General features: G+C 47.2%; 2 protein-coding genes across 3 annotated transcripts; both read left to right on the top strand.

Moving 5' to 3' along the window:
* Nucleotides 1-1,034: 1,034 nt before the first annotated feature.
* Nucleotides 1,035-9,266, top strand: LOC117427596 (protein unc-119 homolog B-like). The gene is made up of 5 exons (XM_034045744.3): nt 1,035-1,453; nt 4,568-4,681; nt 5,149-5,260; nt 5,519-5,691; nt 6,009-9,266. Exons 1-5 carry the CDS (start codon nt 1,186-1,188, stop codon nt 6,119-6,121), a joined length of 780 nt encoding a protein of 259 aa, XP_033901635.1. The 5' UTR covers nt 1,035-1,185; the 3' UTR covers nt 6,122-9,266.
* Nucleotides 9,267-9,728: 462 nt separating this feature from the next.
* Nucleotides 9,729-15,291, top strand: LOC131699015 (short-chain specific acyl-CoA dehydrogenase, mitochondrial-like). Of its 2 annotated transcripts, none has more exons than XM_058994285.1 (10): nt 9,729-9,970; nt 11,692-11,855; nt 12,103-12,252; nt 12,476-12,587; nt 12,702-12,853; nt 13,462-13,632; nt 13,776-13,910; nt 14,008-14,103; nt 14,380-14,436; nt 14,718-15,291. In XM_058994285.1, the coding sequence occupies exons 1-10, from the start codon at nt 9,940-9,942 to the stop codon at nt 14,868-14,870; spliced, it is 1,221 nt and encodes a 406-aa protein (XP_058850268.1). In that variant the 5' UTR covers nt 9,729-9,939; the 3' UTR covers nt 14,871-15,291. The 2 variants fall into 2 exon arrangements, with proteins under 2 accessions (XP_058850268.1, XP_058850267.1); XM_058994284.1 differs by having other exon boundaries at nt 9,730-9,970; nt 13,773-13,910.
* Nucleotides 15,292-18,326: the final 3,035 nt, after the last annotated feature.

Here is an 18,326-nt window from a genome sequence, read left to right as displayed (position 1 = left end):
AAGACTTTGCACTGAAAGTACATTGATGTGAGGGCAGCTGGGGTTGGGGAGGGGGAGCTGGGGTTGGAGCTGGGGTTGGGGTTGGGGTTGGGGTTGGGGTTGGGGTTGGGGTTGGGGGAGGGGATCGACAATTGGTAACAAAAGAACAGTCAACTCCAGCCTACAGACCAGCTCGCCGTTATAATGAGAGCATGTGAACAGTCAAGAGCCCTTTCAATCTATTGATCCCATCTTACTGAGAAACCCTTTCACTGCACGCGTGTATCCAGCTGGCTTGCATGCAAGCGCTTACTTTACTGTGTTAGTTGTACTGCAGTCACTAGATTCGGACTCTTGAAAAGAGAGAGATAGCGAGAAACATGACAAGCCACGACCATCCTACACCTGTTGCTCTTGAATTAATTAGAAAAAAATAATTCAGTTTTAACAGAGTGAGAACAAGTAGCTTCATTAGCAGCTAGAAAGGAGGCTTGCGGGGAAGCAGGCACAGCAGAACATAAACACAGGTGATAAGTTCAAAGACAACCCTTTAAAAGTCTTTCTCAACGTCTTGAGAAAGTCACTGAACTTGTTCGGTGTCTTTTAGTGTTTCTAAATATAGTAGCCCTAGCTGATAGTTACGGATGATGCACCAGAACGGAGCTGCCCCCGGGAAGCACTAGTCATCTGTCTGATAATTGAACAGCCATGCGTAAAGCGTTCACCGCGGGAGCATTAGAGCCACAGTGTGCGGGCTGCGGGAGGGATGTGGTGACACAGGGAAGAAGCCGGGAGGAACTGGAAGCTACTGGTCAAAACCAGTCGGACTGGAAACCGTTCTCAAGGAGCGCTGAGCGGTTAGGGGATCTCAGCGCAGGTTGTTGTTGTTGTGTGTGGGTAAACAACCCGTATTTCGCTGTCACCCCTGTAGTTACAATATCACGCATCAGCACGTCTGAATTGCAGTGTCTTCGTGTATATTTCAGAAAAACTCCTAACTAAAAAATAAAATGGTTCAAAGTGGATAACCTCACGGTCAGCTTTTTTTGCTAGTAAACACACTGCAGGTAGCAGCAATGTTATGGTAACTATGGAAACGGCTGGCGGGTCCGAGCCAATAGAGAGTGCAGTGGGGTAAGATCCCGCCCCTCCCTCTCCATAGAGACAGGAAGCCATCTTGCAGCAGTTCGCTGATAGAGCGGGAGGATGAGCGGCTCGAAACCCCGAACTGAACCCAATTCGGACCCGGGACTTGCCCCGGAGCCGGGCAGCCGAGTCGACCCGGTCCCCACCGCAGCCACCGCACCCGTCCGGGAGAGAAAAACCGGCGGCGGAGTCCTCAAGCGGCTCAAATCACGGCGAAACCCCACGGCCGTGGCGGCAGACAGGCGTCTGGTAACGGAGGAAGAGCTGAGGGCACTGGGACGAGACATCACCCCCGATGAGGTGCTGGGGCTCCGGGCCGTCACCCGCGGTAAATAACTACACGATAATGAACAAAAACATGTTTAACGAGACGGGTGAGGGAGAGAAAGAGGAGGGAGTTGGCAAAACAGACACACACACACGGCGACAGGCGAGTCCGCGTCGCCGCCTGTCGATGTCGGTTTGCTTATAAACTGAGTGAGTCAGAGAGAACATAGATGAATGCGGTGTGCTTGCAGTTGTAGTGTCCGGTTCTCATCACGATCAGTTTTACAGTGAGATCAAATTCCTTGATGCCTGTACTATTCTTTTTTTTTTACTCTGTAGTTTTTAAGCCTTCTGCGCAGTCTGTGTTAACAGGCCAGTTTGTTTACATTTCTTCAGAAGTAGCTGCAGCTGAAGTCACAGTTTTCCCCTCCCTGCTCTTCACTGCACCCCCACCTTGTGCGCTGTAGACTACAGGCTGCTGCTGCTCCTGCTTGCATCAGTAGGTGGTTATAAATGACACCAGTTGCCTCGGACAAAAAAAAGGTTTTATAAATGTTATGCTTTTAACATTTTACAGTAATGGATGAGTTATTAGTTTGTGAGATTTTAGATATGGACATTCCTCCCCACTGTTTAGCTGTATACTGTATCTGTAGTATACACAATACAAAACCTGTTGATGTTCCAAGTTTGCCCGTTGCACAACACTCCAAATCTTTACTAGAGTTTGATAATTGGGTCCTGTGCTTGTGCAAGGATCTCTTTCTGTGTCCCTGCTTTATCCATTAACCCATTCAGTACCAAATTAACTTGAATTTGAAAAAAAATCAGAACACAAGCTGTATTTGTCATGATGTCAGTGTAGAGAACAATAGAACAGGCTTCCTTGTCTTGTTGAATAAGTCTCTTACTTTCAGCATCTTCACACGCAGTGTGTGCCTTCAGCTGGCCTAGCAATTTCAATCACCCCGAGAGAGAGTCACGCTACCCTCAGACTTGTTTCATTTCTGATGATTTTGCACTGAAGAGCTTTCACACATGAAAAAGGGAAAGCATAACCAGGGCAGAAAATAGTATCGGCAATTAAAACCTTTTTCAGTAGCAGCAGATTTTCTGAGAAGTAAAACTATGCAAACTGCAAATGCTGAGACTACAGCCTGTGTGTCGATGTGTGTGAATGTCTGTCAGGTTGTTTTGCAATGCACAGGACATATACACTGTCAACACACCCCTGAAATTGTGAGAACTGTGTTTATCAAGTTCCATCGGTTACAGGTCATTAAACACGGGTGCTTGCGTTTCATATCTGTTGTCGTTTTAGTAGATGATCAGTGAGTGCGAGAGGATCTGTGTGGTTCGTTTTTCTCTGGATGTTGCATCAGTTACTGTGGAATTACCCTGCAGGTAAATTGTTTGAGGATATTGCATTGTCCAAGACCCTAACCCCACACCTCCCTTCCAAACTCAAGCAGTGCCATTGTGGGGAGAATGGGAGCCGTGCCTCCCTGCTGGCATCGAGGGAGCACTGTGTGTGGAAGTTCTGATCTGTTCTGAGAATGCTTTCCTGTTTCCATGCTGCTCCATGCTTCATGTGACACATGATGGTTACAGTAATCTCCAGCTAGCTCTTAAAAGCTGGCCTCTCTGCACTGTGGCCTGCATTGACCCAGCGGCAGGGCTCTCACAGGGTCAGTGAGTGTGGGGATTGGAACCCTGCGGGGTATTTAGAGGCTGAAACAGTGAGGAGACCTGGAGCGCCAGTCACTGGGTACTGAGTGGTGTGACAGATTGTGACAAATCCTTAAAAGGATAAAGAGAATTACTTTGTGTTGAAGTGTTTAGTTTAGCACCAGCGTTGTATGTATTTTCTTTAAGACCACGAGACGGTTGTGCAAATGTATGGTGTGTGTCTTTGGCAATGAATTGTGGATTTTAAGTACAGTTTAAACCCTAAGGGGCGAGTATCTCCACCTAAATGTATTCTGTGTTAACTGCATATACCATATGAAATGCAAGAAAGAGGACTGCATTATGCTTGCAGATATAAAGGGATACTTGTCAGTGGTTTGGGTCACAGTGTGACCAGGTGGGTAGAGCTAAGCAGACTGACTGGTGAGTGTTAGCAGCCCTCCCACGCCTCTCTTCTCAGCAGTATGAAAGGCGGTCTGTGTGGTTCAGCTTTTCAGATCTGCTTTCTGCTGAATCTGTTCTTTTAAAGGGAGTTTCCCTCTTGAGATTGTTTAGGAAACAAGCCTGATTCCACGCTGGAGGAAAATCTTACATAATGGCTTTTTGTGCTGTGAAGTAGAGAGTGCCAAGGACACCTGGGTGTAACCTGAGAGCCAAGCGGACGACTCCCCCACATACTGAGGCCAGTGCCCTTGTTATGAGCATCACTGTTCTCTCACCGTAAACCCCACAAACAGGTTTCTGTGCAGATTTGGGGTTGATAATGAGACAGTTGTTGATTCCAGTACAGTTTCTCCTGCTCCACCTGTAGTACTGATCTATACACCCAGGGTTATTTTCAAACCCAGCTGAGTGCGGACCATTTTCAGTATAGGTTAGCTGCTTCTTTTTTTTTTTTTTTCTTTAATATTTTATCTTGGACTTGTGTTCTATTTTAATACGCAGAAATGAATTGCCTGAGATTTTCAAGCCTTGCCCATCCTAGATTCCATTTACCCAAATTCTCAGCACTTTTATATTTATTTTCTGTTTGCAGATTCTTGTCTGTCTCGCTCTTCTCCTGTAAGCCCAGAGTCCTCTCGGCTATGTTGCTCCCCTGAGACCGGAGCTTTCTTTCCGCTGCCTGAACCTCATTTCACAAAAGCGTACGAGCAGCCTGAGCCGAGGATAGTTTAGTAAAGCATTCTCTGCGCAGGTAGAGTGAGAGCACAGTTCAGAGAAGGGAAAGGCGTCCTCATCATTAGCTTGTGCCTCACGACTGAACCGCGTTTAATTGCATAAATGTAGCCATGGAGTAAGCCTTGGTGTAATCGCCACCCGCAGCTTTCCTGCTCTCCTCCACTCTGCTGTGTCTGAGTTTAATCAGGGACCTGGCGAGGGAAACCGCTTCCACGGCTGCAGCCGCACCACAGGATTCTCAGCACAGCAGTGACAAGATATTTATTTATTTATTTATTGTTTTATTTTTCTTCTGATTCGATTTCAGATTATTTATGTAAGACGGAGGACAACATTTACAACATTGACTTCACCCGGTTTAAGATCCGAGATTTGGAAACGGGGACGGTCCTGTTTGAAATTGCCAAGCCTCCCAGTTCAGGTATGTGAGGGGTGGGAGACCGGGATTAAGAGAGAAACTCATGCATTTAAACTCCCACAGACACACAGAGGGATTAAACACAGTGTTTCATTTTCTGCTGTCTTCTACTGCACCAGATGCAATGCGCAGTGCATTCACATGTGTCCATAGAGATGGGGAGCCTGCTGTGTGTCCCACATTCTCAGTCCTTTCAGATTATCCAGAATTATGTTGTTGCTTAATAACAAGAGTCTTAGAAAATCACAGACTGGACGCTTACACGCTAGTCTGTGCAGGCAGTGCGAACGTGATGTTTGTGTGTGTGTGTGTATAATAATGTACTGTACTTTGCCATGTCTCAGTTTGGTTAAAGCAGCACCCTGTAGTGTAAAGTATCCCCAGCGATGTATCTCTTCCTCTGTACTGTAAGGGCGCCTCCGCTCCAGTGCAGTTGAGTCTGAGCCCTGCCTTCCTGCCTGTGTTTTCAGATCTGGAGGAGGAGGATGAGGAGGAGAATGGAGATGCAGACTCGAGTGCCGGCCGCTTCGTTCGGTACCAGTTCACCCCCGCCTTCCTGAGGCTGCGGACCGTCGGAGCCACGTGAGTGATGCTTCCTTGTGGGGGACACAGGGCTGATTGTCTGTCTGTCTGTCTGTCTGTCACTCTGAACTGACACCACTTTGACTGATTTCCAGGGTGAACGTTAATTTTTTTTGTTTACCTCTATTGTCTCCTCTCTTCTTTTTTTATGTAGAATGTAGGCATGCCATTTGTAGTCTGCGTGTGTTTCTGTTTCTGTAGTGCTTATCTATTGTGTGTGTGTGTGTTTCACCCTGACGACACTGTGCCTCTCCTCAGGGTGGAGTTCACTGTGGGAGACCGGCCTGTGAACAGCTTCCGGATGATTGAGCGTCACTATTTCCGGGAGCACCTGCTGAAGAACTTTGACTTTGACTTCGGATTCTGCATTCCCAACAGCCGCAACACCTGCGAACACATCTACGAGTTCCCACAGCTCCCAGAGGACCAGAGTACGTGTGTGTGCTCTCCCACTGCACTTCAGTTTAACACTGCTTTATTAGTGTGCCTGTGAATACTAAAGTATTGACATTCGACAGAACACGCTTCCAGAACATTATACATACAGATAGAAACAACGACATGCACTTAGAAAGGAACGTTTACCAAGTCAAATCATAAATGCACATCTTGTAGATCCCGCACGATTTTTATTGATGTGTTTCTTTAGGGGCAGACAGCTAACAAAAAGACTTAGTAGCGACAGTATTAGGGTATGAGACTGGTGTATTAATGTCTAGTGTCCCTGCTCTCTCTCCGTCTCTTTCAGTTCGCCTAATGGTGGAGCACCCTTACGAGACCAGATCGGACAGCTTCTACTTCGTGGATAACAAACTGATAATGCACAACAAGGCAGACTACGCTTACAATGGGGGCCAGTAGCCAGGGCTGGCTACAAGCGCAGTGGCTCTTCCAACAGCCAGACTCCAATGTAAACAAGCTCCCAGCCTCCACGCAAGCCATTCCAGACTGCTCTCCCGCTGACAACCTTGTGGACTCCCTGCTCCCTCCCTCCCTCAGCTCCGATTCTGCAGGAAGCCTGGTGCCATCCTCCCTCTCCCCCAAAAGGACCCAGGATTGTGGTTCTGCAGTGGCTGGAAATGATCTAAACCAGCAGCGTCCGAGCAGTAGCAGTGAGAACACAGCAGCCCCCCCCTCAGCCAGCCAGTACCAGACACGGTCCCCGGGGGATCTTGGTTCACCTTTTTAAGAGTTTATAGAAGCCCTTGGTTGTGCAGTCATAGTTAATCAGTTACCAGACGTGTGATTCTAGAAGTTTTATTCAGCTGCGATGTCACTTTAACATCTTTCTGTTAGCCATGTGTGAAATGAAGGCGCTTTGGCATTTCCCTGTTGCACTCTGAATCTGTGTACATGGAAGAAGAAGTTGTTGCGAGAGCAGCATCCTGTTATTAAAATCAGCTGTGGTGATGACTCTTCGTGATGAATCTCAGTGTGGCTCTGTCTCGCTGCTGGAATCCGCCTCTAAAGCACCCTCTTAACAGATGTCTTGTTTTATTTTATTTTTTTCTTCCCCCTCCACAAGTACTACCCGGTTTTACTGACTGGATGACGACCTGAAGAGTTAGCAGGTCCAGCAGCTGTGCTCGCTGCCGCCCAATCCCTGGATCTCAGTGTTTTGATCAGACTGCCTCCTCCGTCGCTTCACTCTGCCTGTGCATGTGAGTGAGATGAGCAGGTCCGCTCACACTGCCTGGGTTTTCATGCTAACTCAGTGAAGTGTGAGGTAGCCATTTAAACAGCCATGACTAATTACAATCCGTTGTTTTCTTTTCATTCATAGCAGCTGCTGTAAGTGGCGGTTGACAAGCCGCAGCAGTACCAGAACACTGCGTTCTCTCAACCTGGGAGTGTGAGGGGGTGTAAGGGTGATGGGGCCCGTCCACCTGGGAAAACAGCTGCAGTCGAACTACAGTGGAATTGATACAGATTAACACATGTTGATGGACTGCGGTTTAATATTTAAAAAAACTAACAAAAAAAATAAGTTACAATATGCTATTTATAGTTGCTGTCTGCGGTACGTTTTTGTTTCTTGTAATAATTTTGAAGAAATTGAAGTTTGTTCCTTGTATGAACTTTTAAACTGGAATATCTTGTGCTTTTTCAATTTTGTTTAAGTGATTGCAGACTTTCTTTTGTCTGTGTTTACATTTGGTGTTGAGGTTATTTCCTGTTTTGTTTTTTTTTCTTTGTCGCTGAATGCAATGGAGATGTCTTGACAGCACGCACTGACGCTGCTATATCTGTTTTTTCCATTTGCGGTGGGTTACTTGGGAGAGGCGGGTGCTACAGTGTGCCTGCACTGAGAGGAGACCTCAGCAATTGCCATTGGAGCCCACTGTCCTATTTAATGTAACCCATTGGAGGCCACTGTCCTATTTTCATAAAAATAATTTTGCAGTTAATGGCTGAATGTTCACATCCCCCTCCACAGCACCGCTGCTCCATGTGAAAGTTACACTTGTTACACCCGTCAGTCATTGATATCAGACTGACGGCAAGGCAAGATAGGTCAGCACTAAAGCACACGGTGTTGGGCTTGCCAGTAGCTTTGATATTGATTACCTGCTTATCCAGGGTAACAAATGTTCAATTCTCACAGCAGTGCCACACGTACACACGTACACGTACACGTACATGTGCACACACACACACACACACACACACACACACACACATGCCAGGTGCTGGTAAGCTGTTGAGAGGCAGTCATCTGCCCCTGACATGAAGAGCACTTTCAGTCTTGTTAATCATGAGCTTTAAACTGTGTGGGACCCTGCTGCAGTGTACGGGACAGATTCATTGTGGCCTCTCCTGTGCTGCTTCACTGTCTCTGGATGGACAGCACTCTGCTTGTGTAGCTGCTGTCACTGCTCGCTACCTGCTAGTTACCCGTGCGTTAGCGGCAGCACAGAAAACTGGGCTTCTGAGTGTATCGTATTGTGAGCGGCGTGGATGAAAAGACAAGGCAGAAAAAAAAAGAAATACGAATTTGAACAAGCTGGAAGTGGGAGTGTTTTTTTTTATTACCTTTTAACACCTTAGAGAGTTTGACCTCAAGCTATTGAGCTTGTGTGATAGTAGATCAGCTATCCAAAAGCTGCTGCAGGAGTGAACCTGTCCTCACCCCCCAGCATGGGGGAGGACGGAGCCCCCTCTTCTGTATATAAGGCTACCATTATGTAAATATCTTCATGGTCAGACAGACCCAAGAGCACGCTGTGTTAGTTCAAAGACCAAATGCCTAAAGCAACATTGTGAAGGTGCTCTTATAGTTTGTGTCATTTTTTTGTTTGTTTGTTTTTTAACCCTAGGAACCCCGTCGGCTGCATAAATAGCATCCGGATTTAGGAAGGCTTCTAATGCCTGCGTTTAGTTATTTTATATCTGTGCTCATCCGTACTTAGAACACATGCAAGCTGGGACTACAGGAATACCTGTTTTAATTCGTGGGCAGGATGGTACTTCACAGTAAATAATGGCACTGCTAAGAATGTTTCGAGCTGTATTGGAGAGAGAGGTGTTGCCTGCCTGGGGTCCCTAAACAGCTCAGTAACTGCTAGTCACCCCATCATCTCTGTAAATAGCGGGGTGCTGCCCTCGTTCCTGCGACGATGGTCCTACTGAAACACTTTCGGGGGGCGTCTGTTTCTAAGCATCTTGTGGAACTCGTAGAGCAGACATAGTCTGTACAAAGTGCATTTATTTTTTCATGTGATTCTCAAAGAAAGAAAAAGGAGAGGACAAGTTTTCTCATATATTTTTGGCGGCATGCTTTAGGAAAGGGTGGTTTGGTGTTATTTTGAGTAAGGCGGCAGTGTATTTCTTTTTTTTAAAGAACGTGGAATTACATTAACTCACCGTTGTGTCTGGGCCTTTGGGGTTAAAAAAAAAAAAAAAGTTCTGTATTTTGTAACATTCCTGTCGGTTCATGTTTTAGGTGTTTGTATAAAATGTTATTTTGTCACACGAACAGTAATAAAGAGAACTTTTGATTTTCAGAGTCCTAGTGTGGGTCCTCTCTGTTACAGAGCATGCAGAAGTGGACTCTGTAAACCTCATAAACACAGGGAGGGGGTCTGAAGGATGCTTCACTAACCCCTGAAGACATTCTGCACAGTACTGACTTGAAAACGGGACATGTCTGTTCTGTTCATAGGCCACATTAGTCTCATTCACACATCCTGTTCAGTTACAGTTAGAGATACCTTGTTCTTTGTGTTGCACAATGAAAATAAAAACGCATTTCAGTTGTTTGACTGTGATGAAACACAAATAATGTATTATTCAAGCAACCTTAACAAGCACCCACTGCCCCTGAATAGAATGCTATAAATGAGTGACGTAACTTCGTGATATACCATATCCTGCACTGTCCCGCGTGGAATTGTTTCTGTGTGGGGCTACAGTTCCCTCTGCTGGACGAAGCTTTTAAAACAATGTCCTCAGCTCGGAAATTCAGCTCTGTGATTTGTGAATGGCGGCTGGGTTACGCTCTTGAGGATGGTGGTTTGTTTTTTCCATTGAAACTCGTACCATAAATGAATGCGGTCCTCATGCTGAGCCAGGTGACAGCGCTGTCCTTGCGAGCAGAACTTCCTTTCCTGAAACGGGCAACGCTTGACGGAAGCGGAAACAGTCCTTAGAGACGCACGTCAACTTCTGCACTGTTAAAGATGGCGGCACTGCTCCTCTGTGCGCGGAAAGGTCAGAAATAATAATAATAATAATATCTGATACATATTCATTAGAACATCGTTCTTGTAAACGGAATCGGGGTGTAATATATAACGTGAATGCGCAGCGCTGCATGGAACGGGCGGTGTGAAATATTAATATCAGTCATGACAGCGGTGTGTTCTTACATGAACTATAATTGAATAATAAACGGGGAGGAGGTAGCGAGCAGCGTTTGCACTGTAACATTATGAAACATGTCAATAGTTAATATATAATAATGCATGCATGTGTACAGTTGTGTTTTCAGTAGCTAAATTGAAGTAATTCAATATATATATGCCGCGAAAGTATAAATCAGATAGAGAACTCTTTTTTTTTGCATACTGTACTGGTCGGAATGGATGTCCGTCTCAATGCGGTGCTATTAAAGTTTCTGCAGAGTAACATGAAGAGCGGACGTGCTTGTTATCAGCGGCGTGGTTCACAGTGCAAAGAGCAAGGCAGTCACTGTAACCGTGTGACTGCTCGTGTTTTTATAGCGCAGTTCTGCACAGACTCGCGGAGACTGCGTGACGTCACTCCACTCCACCCACAGAAATGTGCGCAGCTTTGAAAAGTTACTGCGGGATGCTGTGCTGCGGTTCTGAACCACAGAGACGATGCAGAGGTCACGAGTGACCTGCTAACCCGAATGCAACTAACCACTAAAACTACTGCAGCCCCCTTGTTAGCGGAGGCGAACGACATCTTATCATAACAACATACGAAGGGTTACAAACGAGAGGAGGCCACTCGGCCCATCTCGCTCGCTTGGTTGTTAGTAGCTTATTCTTCCTAGATCTCTAAGCTGTTTCTTGAAGGATCCCAGGGTGTCAGCTTCAACAACGTTACTGGGGAGCTGGTTTGAGACTCCCACAATTCTCTGTGTATAAAAGTGCCTCCTATTTTCTGTTCTGAATACCTCTTCATCTAATCTCTGTTTGTGACCTCTGGTCCTTGTTTCTTTTTTCAGGTCAAAAAAGCCCCCTGGGTCGACATTGTCAATACCTTGTAGAATTGTGAATACTTGAATGAGATTCCCACATAGTCTTCTTTGTTCAAGACTGTCTACAGTGAAGCTGTGAACAGCCTTGGCAACGCAATGTAAAATACATCAATTATTTAAACAAATGTGATGGACGAAATCCGTGCTAAGTGATGCATAGGGTTACAATAAGGTTAATATCAATGACATCAGACTGACTCTGCATAGGTAGGTAATCCAGACACATGTACATACGGGATGTTTAAAAATGATCAGCCGTCATTAATAAATGGAATACTGTTTATATGGGTGTTTACTCTTAATGGTTCATTTGATGTGAAAATGATTCACACACATCATTTAATGAGCTGTAAAATAATACAAAAAAAAAAATAATCCCCAGACAGTTTTCTCTAGAAGCTGTGTGTGACGTCAGACAGACAGACAGACAGACAGCAGCAGGCTCTGGCTAACAGAATGCAGCCTGTGTGACCCGTCACCTACTTAGCCAGATTTACACATTTAACCCCTCTCTCCCCTCTCCCCATCTGCCTCTCTCCTCAGCCCTGCTCCCCTCACCCCCTCTCTGTCTCTCTCCTCAGCCCTGCTCCCCTCACCCCGTCCCTTGTTAACTCCTGTCTCCCTCTCTGTCTCTCTCCTCAGCCCTGCTCCCCTCACCCCCTCCCTTGTTAACTCCTGTCTCCCTCTCTGTCTCTCTCCTCAGCCCTGCTCCCAGGCTCCCTGCGGCGGCTCCATACAGTCTATCAGATGGCGGAGCTGCCCGAGACCCATGAGATGCTGCGGCAAACGTGCAGGGACTTCGCTGACAGAGAGCTGTGTCCCATCGCTGCCCAGCTGGACAAGGAGCACCGCTACCCAGCCGAGCAGGTGAGGGCAGGGGGGAGAGGAGAGGGGAGGGGAGATTGGAATAAAGATGCAGTGACCCGCATTATGTTCATTTTCCGCAAAACAATACAATTCCTTGATCATGTACGTTTACTGCAATCCTTCACTTTCTAGCTCTGGGATCTAATGAGAAATGTGTTGTTTATGTTTTGATTGAATGCTCTGGGGAGCGGGTGTTGAGATCTCGGGGCTCCTTGTTCAAGGTGTAACAGCTGTGCCCCCTGTGCAGGTGCGGAAGATGGGGGCCATGGGGCTGATGGCGGTGGAGGTGCCGGAGCAGTTTGGGGGCGCAGGGCTGGATTACCTGGCGTACGCCATCGGAGTGGAAGAGATCAGCCGCGGCTGTGCCTCCACTGGGGTGGTCATGAGCGTCAACAACGTGGGTCTGCGTGCCTGTGTGAGCTGTGACTGGCTCTGTGTGCGTCTGCGTCTGTGATTGTGTGAGTGAGCTCTGACTTGACTGTGTGTGCGTCTGCGTCTGTGATCGTGTGAGTGAGCTGTGACTTGACTGTGTGTGCGTCTGCGTCTGTGATCGTGTGAGTGAGCTGTGAATGTGAAATTATGTGTGTTCACTCTGACCCTCTTCCCCCCTCTCCCCTCAGTCTCTGTACCTCGGTCCGGTGCTGAAGTTCGGTTCTGAGGAGCAGAAGCAGCAGTGGATCACCCCCTTCACCACGGGGGAGAAGGTGGGCTGCTTTGCCCTCAGCGAGCCAGGTAAGAGGGCTGGGGATGGGGGGTGTCTCTATCTCTCCCTCCTCCTCCCTCTCCCAGGAAGCAGTGATGGGGGTGCCAGGCTGGTTTCTAACCCTCCCTCTCCCACTCTCTCAGGGAATGGCAGTGATGCTGGCGCTGCCTCCACAGTGGCTCGGCTGGAGGGGGATCACTGGGTCCTGAACGGAACCAAGGCCTGGATCACAAACAGCTGGGACGCCTCCGCCACCGTCGTCTTCGCAACAACGGACAAGGCGCTGAAACACAAGGTGACTGCGCCCCCCCAACACACACACACGGGGGTACTGCACAACAAACACACACGCAGGGGGGAACAAGATCTCTGAGAAACAGCAGGTGGCTGTGCCCCCCCAACACACACACACGGGGGTACTGCACAACACACACACACGCAGGGGGGAACAAGATCTCTGAGAAACAGCAGGTGGCTGTGCCCCCCCAACACACACACACGGGGGTACTGCACAACAAACACACACGCAGGGGGGAACAAGATCTCTGAGAAACAGCAGGTGACTGCGCCTCCCCAACACACACACACGGGGGTACTGCACAACAAACACACACGCAGGGGGAAACAAGATCTCTGAGAAACAGCAGGTGGCTGTGCCCCCAACCAGTGTTTAATGTTCTGGATAAAGGACACCCACAGCGTGACTTCTACCTGCAGCCACTAGATGGAACCCTAACACTTCAGTGCTGGGTTTGGGGGGGGTGCTCTGTGTGTGTGTGTTGAGAGGTGCGGTGGATGTTGCTTTTATCAGTATTACAGGATGAACGTTGTTCTCATTCGCCACTTTTATGGCTTTGAAGTACGTCTATCCCTCTCTCACACTTTCCCCTCTCTCTGTCTCAGGGTATCAGTGCGTTCCTGGTGCCCATGCCCACCCCCGGCCTCTCTCTGGGTAAGAAGGAGGACAAGCTGGGGATCCGCGCCTCGTCCACGGCCAACCTGATCTTTGAGGACTGCCGCGTCCCCCGCGGGAACCTGCTGGGACAGCCCGGCATGGGCTTCAAGATTGCCATGGTAACAGGGGAGACAGGGTTGGGTAGCTTTAGAAATACCGGTCTGTCCCGGAATGAAGTGTTTCAATAAATCGATGTAGTAAAGATGGTAGGGTCCCCAGCAGCACAGCGTCCCTAACCCCTCTCTCTCTCCCCCTGCAGCAGACCCTGGACAGCGGGCGAGTCGGCATTGCTGCCCAGGCTCTGGGGATCGCTCAGGCCGCGCTGGACTGCGCCGTCGACTACGCAGAGAAGAGGACGGCCTTCGGGGCTCCCATCAGCAAGCTGCAGGGCATCCAGGTAAGGCTATTCAGTGCCTCAGTAGATGCGACTCAGAGTGGATCCCAACCAGACCCTCTTCAATTCCTCATCCTCCCTCCCTCTTTGTCTCTCGTAGTTCAAGCTGGCAGACATGGCCCTAGCTCTGGAGGGCGCTCGGCTACTGACCTGGAGAGCTGCCATGCTGAAGGACAATGGGAAGCCCTACACCAAGGTAGCCAGCCTACCCCTACCCTAGCACCTGGTTATTTCAATAGTACAAAACCAGGACGGGAGGCAGAGCTAGTTTGTGTTCTGACATGTATACAATTCTGTGAACGTTTGGTCTAGAAGCCATTCTCAACATCCTCAATAATTGAGAAAGTCTTCCGTAGATACATTTCCTCAAACAGTATCACGATATCGATGGGAGTGATTCACATCCATGGCGTGATTCACAGTTCTGGCTGTTGATATTCTCTATTATAGATCGTGTCTCCTTTCTCCTCAGGAAGCTGCGATGGCGAAGCTGGCTGCCTCTGAAGCTGCCACACTCATCTCACACCAGGTAAGAAACAGAAGGTGTTCCACCCTCTCCCTCGCCAGCACAGTGATGAGAAGAACCAGGGCTTTCTGTTTTCTTGTGTGTGTGTGTGTGTGTGCAGTACATACCACAGCCAATAAAGAACATACATGATCTATTACGCTGGCTGCATATTTCAGATATGTTCTGTAAATGTCAGAGGATTTGCCACCTATTGCATTAAATACGTTCATAAAAATCACATAAATATACTGCCCAAAAATAGTTTGAGATTTGTTTGAGTCCTGGTTTTGTTTAATGTGCAGGCGATCCAGGTTCTCGGGGGAATGGGTTACGTGACGGACATGCCGGCAGAGAGACACTACCGGGACGCGCGCATCACGGAAATCTACGAGGGCACGAGCGAGATCCAGCGACTGGTCATCGCGAACCAGGTCCTCAAGGACTACCGCTGCTAGAGCAGGACGGGGAGGAGGTTTGAGTCTCTAACCAGGTCCTCAAGGACTACCGCTGCTAGAGCAGGACTGGGAGGGGGTTTGAGTCTCTAACCAGGTCCTCAAGGACTACCGCTGCTAGAGCAGGACTGGGAGGGGGTTTGAGTCTCTAACCAGGTCCTCAAGGACTACCACAGCTAGAGCGGCTGCCAGATTGCGTCTAATCAATGTCATGACAAGTGCAGTATGGATGCAAGGTAGTGTCTTTTTAAAACACTACAGCTCAAGTTTTAGTAACAATCTTCTATTTTTGTGTAAATATATTTTCAGGAGGGAATTTGTTCTGCAAAGCCAGGTTGAGTTGTTATGCACATTACCTCATATGTATACACACACACATTTTTTTTTTGTAAAAATGATTAAATAAAATAATGATATTTAATAAGTTTCCTGGTCTGCTGCAGAGGTATGCAACATTTATGGGGGAAAAACAAGGTATCACTAAAAGATCTGTACTTGTTTATAAGAGAAGCATTTTTAGTTTTTAATTTCATTAAGTATTTGGTCAGGTGGGGCTATTTCTTGGGTATTTTATCTTTCAAGTTTTAACTAGAAGGGAAATCACAAGATCTTAAATAAAACATTCGTTTTGCATTTACTAGAAGAGCTACAAATAATTGTTCCCGGGCCAGGCACTTCCTTAGACTATGAAGAGCAGCAGGTAGGCAGTTGTTAAACATACAGAATAGTGGAAGTGAGAACTCTGCAACTCACTGAAATATCTGCATGTCCCCCTCAGGTCTGAAACAAAGCAGCACTTCACATTGTCAGCCTAATGAAATAGATTTCACTGTGCATTGCAGCATCTACGGTACCAGCAAAAAACAAAAATAGTATTGGTCCAGAGACTGGCTGTTTAAAAAGCATGACTTCCCAAGTGCTTGCACTGATGGCTTCAGCTGGCAGGTGGAAAGGCTGCATGTGGTAGTAACAGAGATAGAGGCCCGAGTTTTCAGAACAGCTTTAATATTATGAAACAACTTGGGTTCAGAGAGAAGCGCTTCCATGTATTTCTCTCATTTCTCACACTGGTTGTTCTCAACACATTACTTCAGTGCTTCGGCCCTTACATTGGTTACCAGTGAGCTACCACATTGATTTTAAAGATGCTGTCATAACTTTGTGGAATAAGGCCATCCTATCCCCAGGAACTAACTCTGTATATTCCTAAGGATTCTTTGAGATCAGAAAACGCAGAACTCTTGAGTTGTTTCAAAAAGTCGTCTTCAAACAGCTGCAGCCGGAGCTCAGTGCTGCTGGGCTCCTCCCTCGTGGAACCGGTTACCATTAGGCCGGCTGAAACACTGGATTCTTTTTAAATCTAAATTGAAGACATGCTTTTTTGAATGTGCTTTTAAATAATTGGTTGTACCTGATGTGTCTTGTAGTACCACATGAACCATTTCGTTTTGAACTTTGTGCAGCACTCTGTGATGCCATGGTGTGAAGGGCACTTTATAAAAAGAGTTGTTTTGCACACAGGTTACAGCCGCACGCTGCATGGGTGCAAACAGAACATAACTTGGTCCCAGTGTTTCTGTAAGAGGTCAGTCAGCACTACCCTGGCGAGCTGGAGAGACGTGTGCACTGCAGCAGCCCCTTCCCTTCAGCTCCCTTTGAAGGATACAAACCAGCAAAGACCACAAACACAGATTTACAGTTAGATTTCATCTTTATTTACAAAGGAATCCCAACTGATGAGGTTAAAGAGGAAACGGTTTCGCTCAGGTTAGCGGTTCCTTGATCACTACACAATGGGTTACAGATTCCTTTCGTTTTTTTTTATTATTTCACTGTTGAATAGAACAGCTCTTGTTAAAAGAGCCAAAGTGTATAAAATGTAATTTCTACTCTACGGCACAAAAACCATACGATTAATGGGATAAAAAGAAAACCACTCTTCCATTTAAAAAGAAAGAAAACAAACACTATCCAAAACGAAACATGTGGTGGTGGTGGTTGTATAGTCTTGCATTAAAATCAGTTCAACACTATATTCACTGCCTTGCCCTTAGCAGTGGTGCGGTCCAGGATCTGCAAGTGCGGTGCAGTACAGTACAGTGCTGGTAACAAAGTGCAGGACGCACAATCAGGAGGGGCTAACCTTGCAGCGAGAGCACAGGGTCCGACAACACAGTCAACTTCCATGGGCTTTCCATCCCTCCCCCCACCCCAGAACCATCCACTGGAATGAGCAGCATGCTGCAGAACACCACCATGGAAACACATTACACTCCGGGCTCGGTGCGAGGCAGGCCACCTTCTGGGAGAGGGAGAGAGGCGCTTTGTTTTTACAAACCCAGTCTTTGTAGAGGGGCAGCGGGTTTGAATTCCAGGTCGTGACCAGGGAGTGCTGCCAGTTCTGTAAAAAGGTAACGTTGGTGAAAGGAATGCCGAGCTCACAGGCCCTCCGTCCCCATCTCTACACTGACATGGGAGCCAAAAACACAAATGCGATCTCCCTTTTCAAATGACGACATCAATCTTTTGAACATTATTCTATCGGTTTTGTACCAGCTTTTATATGGTAGGGGGGGGCTGTTTAAATAGCGAGGGGCTTTGTGTGAAGAGAAGCGGATTGGATTTGAACTCCCGCTAAAGCTGCAGGACCCAGACTATCACCCCAGCACAGCGCTCCTGTAACCTCCCTGTGCACATAGCCATGGACACGGGCTGGAATGCTCTACACCTGAAGAGGGGGAGGGGGGTCCAAACATGACCCCTAGAACTTATGTTTAAAAAAAAAATACATAAAAACATTCCCACATTACAGCTTAAGACAACATTTTCCACTTTTTTTTTTTTTTTTTTTTTAAATATATATATTTTTTTCAGTCCCTAGTTCGGTTTTGATTTCAGTTTCTGAGCAGGTGCAGACCCGAGTTGAGTATTCAAATAAAAATCGAAGCACGTTCACACACACACACACATCGCCACGCACGCTGCACTGGACTGTTCCAAGTACTCCGCGGGGTCAGGGGAAACAAATACTGACCCATACTGCCGACTCAGAAGCACGGCCTCCCAGTGCTGTGGTACTCTCGCACGAAAAAGCCAGCTGACATGAAGTGCCACCTGTTTACAGCCACACTCACAACACAGCCTTTCATTGTGGCTTCCATTGTTTATGGTTTGCTTAAACAGATTCAGTAGTGTCCAATTAAAATGTACTCTGTGGAGAAGAGACCCCCCACACAGCCAGAACATTACTGAAGACATGGTCCGTGATTCAACAAAGGGAGAGGGGAGGCTAGGGGCTGAACTACTTCAGAAGAAGCCGTTTACAAATGGACAGAAACAGACCCGAGACAATACGGCTAAACTGCTGGAATACATGCATGGACTGCAACAAAATTCACTTTGAAAACTCTGTACGCATGATTTCGTTTTTTAGTACATAATCATAATTTGTGACCCCCA

This window comes from Acipenser ruthenus, chromosome 21, assembly GCF_902713425.1.
Source record: "Acipenser ruthenus chromosome 21, fAciRut3.2 maternal haplotype, whole genome shotgun sequence".
Lineage (NCBI taxonomy): Eukaryota > Metazoa > Chordata > Actinopteri > Acipenseriformes > Acipenseridae > Acipenser > Acipenser ruthenus.
The sequence above is the reverse complement of the archived record's forward strand: the minus strand, read 5'-3'. Positions and strand labels throughout refer to the sequence as shown.

Bases quoted from the DNA above. Each gene is read 5' to 3' on its own strand.
- LOC117427596 (XM_034045744.3), top strand. From the start codon at position 1,186: ATGAGCGGCTCGAAACCCCGAACTGAACCCAATTCGGACCCGGGACTT. The intron at 1,454-4,567 runs GTAAATAACTAC...ATTCGATTTCAG, and splicing joins GCTCCGGGCCGTCACCCGCG to ATTATTTATGTAAGACGGAG. The intron at 4,682-5,148 runs GTATGTGAGGGG...CTGTGTTTTCAG, and splicing joins TGCCAAGCCTCCCAGTTCAG to ATCTGGAGGAGGAGGATGAG.
- LOC131699015 (XM_058994284.1), top strand. From the start codon at position 9,940: ATGGCGGCACTGCTCCTCTGTGCGCGGAAAG. The intron at 11,856-12,102 runs GTGAGGGCAGGG...CCCCCTGTGCAG, and splicing joins ACCGCTACCCAGCCGAGCAG to GTGCGGAAGATGGGGGCCAT. The intron at 12,854-13,461 runs GTGACTGCGCCC...TCTCTGTCTCAG, and splicing joins ACAAGGCGCTGAAACACAAG to GGTATCAGTGCGTTCCTGGT.